The sequence below is a fragment of the Durio zibethinus genome, chromosome 23 (genome assembly GCF_047325235.1).
Source record: "Durio zibethinus cultivar Kanyao isolate XHJ-2024 chromosome 23, ASM4732523v1, whole genome shotgun sequence".
Taxonomy (NCBI): domain Eukaryota; kingdom Viridiplantae; phylum Streptophyta; class Magnoliopsida; order Malvales; family Malvaceae; genus Durio; species Durio zibethinus.
In genome coordinates, this window is record NC_143184.1 from 1,521,903 (window position 1) to 1,531,130 (window position 9,228).

The following is a 9,228-nucleotide window of genomic DNA, read 5'->3' on the forward strand; positions in this document are numbered from 1 at the left end:
TTTCATTAACTAAAACGAATTTATGAATTTTGAAAATTTATTGATCAAATTAAATTTAGTCGGTTCAATTAGTTTTTTTCGTTAATCAAATAATAAATGCATTTAAGTTAAATTATATTTTAAACTCTTAATTTTTTTTTATTTTAAACAAATTAAATAAAGTTATTTAAATACTAAAATATTATGTTAAAAATTTCAACAAATTATGAAATTAAGTTATTCATTTTATATATTTTTTAGTTTATATTTAGATTATGTTATATTTCGATTAAAATTTTAATTAATATGGTTAATTTGGTTCAAAAATTGAATTAACGGAAAATTAAAATTTTAAATACTAAAATATTATATTAAAAATTTTAACAAGTTATGAAATTAAATAATCCGTTTTATGTATTTTTCAGTTTATATTTAGATTATGTTATATTTAGGCTAAAATTTTGGTTAATTCGATTTTCAAACTAAAATAATCATAAATCAAAATTCTTCTAAAATTATTTTTGTTAATTAACTGAAATTAATTTAGTGACCAACCAATTAACCGAATTAAATCAATTCGATTAATTAATTCAGTTAAAACTAAATTATAAACACCCTTAATTGTCAATATATTTGATAATTTTTCAATCTAAATTAAATCATAATAAATATATAAAATAAAAATTATAAATGTCATTTAAGGTATGAATTTAGATATTTATTACTTAATTCTTTTAATTATTTACAAAATTACCCAATACTTTTATAGTTAATTAATTTCTTTGTTCTTTCACCTATTTTTTATCACTTTTTTTTGTGTGCCATATCTAACATCAATATATAGGATTGAAATTTGCAAGCTTTTAATTCCCTCTCTCTATATATTTAAGACATTCCTACTTCAATCTAGACAAATTGCATCATATCCCACTGAAATATTCATGAAAGAAATGGAACTTTTGTGCACAATCTTCTTCTTGATATCATATGCACTACTCGTTCTCTTGCTAATAGTCACTTTTCTCCTTCTCAAGATATGCACCGGCAAATCCATCAAGAATCCCAATTACCCACCAGTAAAGGGTACCGTTTTTGAACAGCTCTTCTACTTAAACAAGCTCTACGACCATCAAACCCAAGTGGCCAAAAGTCAGCCAACTTTCCGGCTGTTGGCACCTGGTCAAAGTGAGATATTCACGGCTGATATCCGAAACATAGAGCACATACTGAAAACAAACTTTGATAAGTACTGCAAGGGCGAGTATAATCAAGAAGTTCTTAAGGATCTTTTGGGTCGAGGGATTTTTGCGTCGGATGGAGAGCAGCGACGACAGCAGAGGAAGGTTACAAGCTTTGAATTCTCGACAAGGGTTGTTAGAGATTTTAGCTGTTCCATATTTGGAAGTAATGCTGCTAAACTTGTCAGGGTTCTACAGAAGTTGACGGTTTCGGGTCAGGTTTTTGACATGCACGTGAGTGATAAGAATCCTACGATATATAGTAACTCGACGGAAGCCTCGAATATTAAGTCAAATGTTTCTTTGTTTGTTTCAATAAAAAGAAAAAAAAATTAAATCTTGAAACCGCGATTTTTTTCTTTAATTTCATCTTTGAGCTATTAATTGACAATGGATATCATGGTTTAGGATATGCTGATGAGAAGCACATTGGATTCAATTCTGGAAATCGGGTTTGGAATAGAATTAAATTGCTTGGAAGGGTCAAACGAGGAAGGAGCTGTATTTATGAAGGCTTTTGATGATTCTAATGAACTGATTTACTGGCGTATTATCGATCCTTTCTGGAAGCTAAAACGGGTTTTGAACATTGGCTCTGAAGCTGTCCTGAAGAAGAATATCAGAATAATTGACAGTTTCGTTTACAATGTCATTAGCACCAAGAGGAAACTGTTAGCCATGCAACGAGAATATTGCGTGAGTCAATAGAATTGCATCGTCATAAGGTTTTACTTTTCATCACGGATAGTAACACCGTTGAATGGCCCAAAGGAAAGTATCCAAGTTCTGCCCTACTACGCTGTATATTCTGATTGTACTGCCCTACTAATTCCTTAATTAAATAGGTATCTTCCTGTATATACTCATTGTAATGCAACTATATATTGTTTATTTCACCAAGGGTTTCATCTGTTGGCTTAGTTCTTTATACCAGGCAATTGCACTCATTTTATATATATATACATACTGGCATGTTTTTTTTTTCTTATACAATCATAAATACGATGATGGTTACTTACCACGGAAACTTGACCATACTTTTGTCTGAAGAATTGAGTTCAGAAAACTGCTAAGTGAAACCTGAGTTGTTGAGACAACACTAGGCGAGTTCGTCAAAACAGAGCATTCGAGAATAATGACTCGAGTTCGAATTATTAGCTTGCATTTCTGGCATATATATCCAACGGATTGAAAATCCTGATGATCTTAATGCAAAGCTTTCGGAAATAGCAATTCAGTTAAGTTCTTCTCTTATCTCTAGATGCAAGAAAGTGGAAATTTCCTTGTGCAAAACTTTAATCATCTTAATGAGTAGGAAATAAATCCTGATATGCTCAATTCAATTTAAACAAAGTAATGGCCATATGCATGCTGTGAATTCATTATGGAATTCTGTTGTTACAGTTCAACAAAATCAAGGACAAAAATTTTCTTTTACACAATTGAGCTCGCACTCAACAACATGCTAATCACATTCATACAAAAGGATACAGTATAGCCAGCAGCAACAAATTGACAATGTCAGTGTATGCATAAACTTGAAGTAGAAATAGTTTTCATGAGTATCATGTAGTCACCGGAAGTAGATGAGGTGCACCTGGTCTTGAGGTCCATCCTTTGCGATTCCTGTAGGGCTTAATAGCTGGTAACCTTAGCCTCTCCTTGGAAGCATCTAGTAAGGTCTTTGATCCCTGCAAAAGCAGAAGCTCCCTGTTTGAGTGGAAAAATACTAGTATAGTCTTCAATGTAATATTAAATGACAAATATTACCTTTGGTACTGTAACCAACTTCAGTGAAGCTTCAACCACATCGCCAAATTTTATGTTCTCTCTTCCAGGAAAGTCCAAGTTCTCTTCTGTTCTAGCATGCTTATGCTTTTTCTTCTTTGCTTCAAAATACCTACACATGGATTAAAAATCTGGTCAATTATATACAAAAGTAAAAGAAATGTAGCATGTGTAAAGCAGAAAAAATCATAACCATTCACAATTGAGCAGATAATTTATCATTTACAATTGGGATAAAACTAAATCTTTACTATGTTCACTCATAGCAACAAAGGATTGCCTACCATGGTGACAAAATAACAGACATTGAGTAAATTTGATCAATACCTAAAACAAAGGTACCAGATGTAATATCATCATAAGTTTTGTTAAAAACTGAAAATTCTATCTTACTTGCTTCGTCTTTCTTTTCTTGTTTTTCTTTCCATCTCTGCTATTCTGCGTAGTTTCTTCCTCGCCATCTGAATCTTGAGATTTCCTGAAATGCTTATCATCACTTCCATCTTCGATCTCATTAGCTTTTAACCTAATTTCATTCACCTTTCGGTCCTTCTGCATGATAAATTATATTACTTGAATCTAAATCAACTGACTTACGATATGAGCTAAAGTATACCTGGGGACAATTTATGTTTTTACTTAGCCCATTTAACATTTTTGCAGCCCATTTAGCATTAAGCCCAGTTGGTTAAGGGTTCGTTTTCTAGAAAAAACCAAATTCTGTTATTTTGTTACGGCGGGGTTAACGTCTAGCTTGTTTTTGGTGTAGCAAGGAAGGTGATACGGGAAAAAAGGACAGAAAGGAATCATTGACAAACTTCCTAAATTCTCTCTCTTCTCTCTTCTTCTCTATTCAGTATTCTATTTTCTTCTTTCATTTCCAGAATATCTATCTGTTAGATCTTTATTTTGCCGTGTGCTCTGCTAAGTAACGGTAACATTAGATTCAACTATTATCATTGGTATCAGAGCCACCAGATCTAGGCGATGGCTGAAGGAACGACCACTCGTCTACAGAAGGATATGGGTCAGCTGCAAAAGGAAATTGAGAAAATGGGGGCCAGTAACGAGCAGTGGATGACAGAGGTCAGAATTGAGCTTCAAGCTCAAATAGAGTAGCCCGGAGAGGAAATGCGCCAGATGTTTGAAAAGGTGATGGATAAGGTGCATAGCTTGTCCGAGGGAGGTAACCAGGGTGACTCAGTGGCGATTGCTTCAGACTCGAAGCAAAAGTCTGTCATAATTGAATCTGGAAGTATCATGGGTGAATTTCAAGGAGGTTTCTACAACAGAACCAGCTCAAATTTCCAGATTCCAAACTAAGGTACTCAAAGATTGAATGCCCTCGATTTGTAGGTTAGGATTTTAGAGGGTGGTTGCCTAAGATGGAACAGTTTTTTGAAGCTGACCAAACCAAGGAAACTGAGAAAGTCAGAACGGTGATGATGCATTTGGAGGGGAGAACTTTACAGTGGCATCAGCGTTTTATGAGGAGTCAAGGGAAGCTTCAAGAGGTGAGTTGGACTCATTATGTCACTGAGATGAGAAATAGGTTTGCTGAGTCTTAATTTTTTTATCCTATGCTTGAACTAGTTGTCTTGAAGCAAACTAACACTGTTGATCATTAGTATTTTTCTTGGTAATTTGAAACCTGAAATCTCCAAACCAGTTCGGATGTTCTACCCCAAAACATTAATCAATGCTTTCAATTTAGCCAAACAAATGGAGTCCTTGTTGTTCAATGTACCCAGAAGACCTTTTATACCTTACAAGAACCCAGTGACAACTCCACCTTTAACCAACACTGTTCCCTATTTCCCTAAATCCACCCTGCCACGACTCTTGCCTACTAACCCTCCTTTCTCACCTATAACCAACATACAAAACCAGTGACACAATTTAACACCCATAAACCTAATCTTGCCAAACCAGAATCCCCCTTGATGAAGACTACCAATGCAAAGATACCGGGTCGAGAAGAAAGAGATGAAAGGAGGAAAAAACGGCTGTGTATGTGGTGTGGTATCAAATTTACTCCAGGCCATAAGTGCGCCAAGTCTCAATTATATCAAATGCTAACTGAAGGTGGGAATGATAACCCACAAGAGGTTGAAGAATTTTCTGATTGTGTAGAGACCTTTGAGGGATCTGGAGAAGATGATACTGAAATTCAGAATAGACATGTTATTTCTTTACATGCCTTGATGGAGGCAGAAGGATACAGAACCATGAGGATCCCTTGTAATGTAAAAACCAGCAAGTAGTAATGTTGGTGGACTCTGGGAGCACTCACAACTTTGTGGACCAGTCATTGGTGAAGAAGCTGAGATGTAATGTGTCAACCATCAACGGCATTAGTGTGACAGTAGCCAATGGTGATAAACTGATGGCCAGAGATATATGTAAAGGATTGACCTGGGAGACTTGAGGATTGGTGCAGCAATCAGATTTCTTTGTTTTACCCTTGATGGGTTCTGATGCAGTCCTTGGAATACAATGGCTCTAAACTTTAGGGCCTATTCTTTGGGACTTTACCTTGCTCGCCATGCAATTTACTGTGTGTAACACTTGGTATACTATCCAAGAAGCAAGGGCCAGTCAAGTACAATTAGCTACAAGGAAGCCGGCAAGTCAGATGAAGTTGATTAATAACTCTGGGAGGTTTGATGTTGATCACAAGAATTGGTTCCTCTCAAACACATGATGAATTTTCCAGTAATGCAAACTGCTCTGAGTTACCTCAAGATCTGCAGAAGTTGTTGAACAGGTACTCTGGGGTTTTTGAGACTCCAACAGCATTACCACCTACAAGACCACAAAATACCTTTGATGGATGAATCCCAACCTGTTAAGATAAAGCCTTACAGGTATCCTATTATCCAGAAGAATGAAATTGAAAAAATGGTTGCTGAAAGGAAGGAGGCTGGAATCATTCAGGACAACAACAGTTCTTTTGCATCTCCAGTGGTGCTGGTAAAGAAAAAGGATGGTTCTTGGAGAATGTGTGTGGATTATAGACAGTTGAATAAGATTACACTTAAGGATAAATTTCCTATACCTCTTGTAAAAGAATTGTTAGATGAGTTAACAGCTGCATATTGGTTTTCTAAATTGGACTTGTGATCTGGATATCACCAGATTAGAATGAATCCTGCAGACATACATAAGACCGCATTTAGGACTCATCAAGGACACTATAAGTTCTTGGTGATGCCCTTCGGATTAACCAATGCACCATCCACCTTCCAGAGTTTGATGAATAACATTTTCCAACCTTTCCTTAGAAAGTTTGTTTTGGTATTTTTTGATAATATCATGGTTTACTTCTCTAACTGGAATGATCATCTACTACATTTGCAGCAGGTGTTTGAAGTTCTGGTCCAGAATAAGCTATATGTCAAATTGTCAAATTGTGTCTTTGGTGCTACAACCATCGAATATCTAGGACATATTATCAGTAGGGGAGAAGTTTCTATGGATAGTAAGAAAATTGAATGTATCAAAGAGTGGCCCATTCCAAAACCATTAAGAAGCTGAGAGGGTTTTTGGGATTAAAGGGGAGAAGGCATTTTCAGATTAAAACCAACCATCAAAGCCTCAAATTTTTGTTGGATCAGAAAACAAATACACCTACCTAGCAACTTTGAGTGGTGAAAATGATGGGTTTTGACGACGAGTTTGTTTATAGAAAAGGGTCTATGAATGTGGCAGCTGATGCTCTTTCCAGAAAGCCTTCAGTCCTGTTATATGCCATTTCATTTATCACCAGTGATCTTATGGACAAAATTAAATAGTCCTGTTTGCATGACTCTGCTTTGGTACACTTGCTTCATAATATAAAAAATAAGCCGAATTAGTTTCCTAAATATACTTGGGTTGCAGGTAAGCCAAGGCGAAAGGGGAAGCTTATGGTAGGAGCTAACAGTAACATTTCCACAGCTCTGTTGACGGAGGTCATTCAGGAGTTGAAGCAACCATGAGGAGAATAGCTAGTGTGGTATACTGGAAAGGAATGAAGAAAGCAGTGAGGCAGTTTGTCAGGGAATGTTCAACCCGTCAATAGTGTAAATATGATACTGCTGCATATTCAGGGTTACTACAGCCACTAGCCATTCCAAACAAGATATGGACTGATGTTTCCATGGATTTTATAGAAGGTCTTCCCAGATCGTTTGACAAAGATGTGATTATGGTGGATGTGGATAGATTGAGTAAGTATACTCATTTCAAAACATTATTTCATCCATTCTCTGCTGTTACAGTTGCTCAACTCTATCTAGACAATGTGTATAAGTTGCATGGAGTACCTGAAACTGTTGTTTCAGATCGAGATGAAAGATTCACTAGCTTGTTTTGGAAAGAGCTATTTAAGTTGATGGGGACTGATTTGAAGTTATCAACTGCTTACCATCCACAAACAGATGGTCAATCTGAGGTGGTTAATAGGTGTTTAGAAACCTATTTACAATGTATGACAGGTGAAAATCCTAAAGTCTAGTCGAAATGGGTTCCATTGGCCGAGTGGTGGTATAATACTAGTCACCACACTTCCATCCAGACAACACCTTATGAAATAGTTTATGATCAGCCTGCTCCATTTACCAGGAGATTCTAAGCTGGAAACAATGGACAGGAGTCTTCAAGCAAGGGAGGCTACAATTAAACTTCTTAAGTTTCATTTAGACAGGGCAAGGAACCGAATAAAGCAACAAACTGACAAGCATAGGTCTGACAGGCAGCTATAGATTAATGATTTGGTTTATGTTAAACTTCAACCTTTCCGGCAAAAATCAGTTCGCAACAGACCTTGCTCAAAATTGGCTTCTAAGTACTTTGGACCCTATAAGATACTGGAGAAGATAGGGGTAGTGGCTAACAGACTGGAGTTGCCAAAGGAAGCAAAAAAACATCTTGTGTTTCATGTCTCACAGCTGAAGGAACACATTGGCGAAGCAGTGACAGTACACTTTTCCACTACTTGATGCAGAAGGAGTGTTGGCAAGGAAGCCCATAGCTATTTTAGACAGGAGAATGATCAAGAAACGAGGCAAGGCAGTTACAGGGGTTTTGGTGCGGTGGAGTAACTGTTTTCCAGAGGATGCCACGTGGGAAAACTTATACGATCTGCAACATATGCTTCCTTCATTCAATCCTTGAGGACAACGATTTTCTAGGGGAGGGTAATTGACATGAGCTAAAGTAGACCTGGTGACAATTTATGTTTTTACTTAGCCCATTTAACATTTTGCAGCCCATTTAGCATTCAGCCCAGTTGATTAAATGTTTGTTTTCTAGAAAAAACCAAATTCTGTTATTTTGTTACAGCGGTGTTAACGTCTAGCTTGTTTATGGTGTAAAAAAGGTCATACCGGAAAAAAGGACAGAAAGGAATCATTGACAAACTTCCTAAATTCTCTGTCTTCTCTCTTCTTCTCTATTCAGTATTCTATTCTCTTCTTTCATTTCCAGAATATCTATCTATTGGATCTTTATTTGCCTTGTGCTCTGCTAAGTAACGGTAACATTAGATTCAACTACTATAAACTTAAACCTAAAACAGAACATAATCAGTCACCAAATGATGATTATAACTCATTTTTTTCTCAGCATCTTCCTCTGCTGCTTTTCGTTCCTTAGAAGCCTTTGCAGAACCTAAAAAATTAAAGCCGTTAATAGGTGGAAGGAAAGGAAACAAACTAATAATCAAAAACAAAAAAAAAAAAAAGAAAGGAGATGAGAGGAACCGTGAAGAGAATCAGAGGTGAAGGAAATGATTTTGCGGAGTTTAGAAGGTAAAGCCTCGACTTGAGAGGGATCAGGAGGCAGCGGGAGTCTGGCCGGACCGCAATGAGCAGCTCTATAATTCTTCTCTCTACTCCTCCTTCCTTTGCCTTCCATGATTTATATCTAAAACTGATGCAACCCTACTTCTCGCCGCTGTGGCTTTCGGTGATTCTCTCTTTGCAGACTGGTTCTCGACGCGCTAATTACGTCGTGACAGCGAGACGGACGGCAACCCATCAAAATTATTAAACCCAAAATCGCCCACCATCGTCCAGAGCACATACCCTTTATTTTTAAGGGCCAGAATTAAGCTGAGTTATTTTAATCTAACTTATAAATTGTGCTACTAATTTTTTTTTTTGGTTAAACAATATTTTTTTTTTCTGGAAAAGTGTTTGCTGTTAGGAAAAATTAATATTTATAATATTTTTCTTTTTCT

At 36.4% G+C, this 9,228-nt stretch overlaps 2 protein-coding genes across 2 annotated transcripts; one reads left to right on the top strand and one right to left on the bottom strand.

Moving 5' to 3' along the window:
- The first annotated feature begins 869 nt into the window (after nt 1-869).
- LOC111313808 (cytochrome P450 704C1-like) lies at nt 870-2,440 on the top strand. Its single transcript, XM_089752797.1, has 2 exons — nt 870-1,451; nt 1,626-2,440. The coding sequence occupies exons 1-2, from the start codon at nt 921-923 to the stop codon at nt 1,923-1,925; spliced, it is 831 nt and encodes a 276-aa protein (XP_089608923.1). The 5' UTR covers nt 870-920; the 3' UTR covers nt 1,926-2,440.
- A 146-nt stretch (nt 2,441-2,586) lies between these two features.
- LOC111313810 (uncharacterized) lies at nt 2,587-9,194 on the bottom strand. Its single transcript, XM_022914582.2, has 5 exons — nt 8,750-9,194; nt 8,598-8,657; nt 3,399-3,483; nt 2,988-3,117; nt 2,587-2,908 (listed from the first exon to the last, which is right to left on the bottom strand). The coding sequence occupies exons 1-5, from the start codon at nt 8,901-8,903 to the stop codon at nt 2,783-2,785; spliced, it is 555 nt and encodes a 184-aa protein (XP_022770317.2). The 5' UTR covers nt 8,904-9,194; the 3' UTR covers nt 2,587-2,782.
- Between the last annotated feature and the right edge of the window lie 34 nt (nt 9,195-9,228).

What these genes read in the sequence shown, in the direction of transcription:
- LOC111313808 (XM_089752797.1), top strand. Translation starts at nt 921, where the DNA reads ATGAAAGAAATGGAACTTTTGTGCACAATCTTCTTCTTGATATCATAT. An exon ending in GTCAGGTTTTTGACATGCAC is followed by an intron (nt 1,452 to 1,625) that starts GTGAGTGATAAG and finishes ATCATGGTTTAG; the next exon opens with GATATGCTGATGAGAAGCAC.
- LOC111313810 (XM_022914582.2), bottom strand. Translation starts at nt 8,903, where the DNA reads ATGGAAGGCAAAGGAAGGAGGAGTAGAGAGAAGAATTATAGAGCTGCT. An exon ending in AGAAAAGAAAGACGAAGCAA is followed by an intron (nt 3,118 to 3,398) that starts GTAAGATAGAAT and finishes ATCCATGTGTAG; the next exon opens with GTATTTTGAAGCAAAGAAGA. An exon ending in AGTTGGTTACAGTACCAAAG is followed by an intron (nt 2,909 to 2,987) that starts GTAATATTTGTC and finishes CTGCTTTTGCAG; the next exon opens with GGATCAAAGACCTTACTAGA.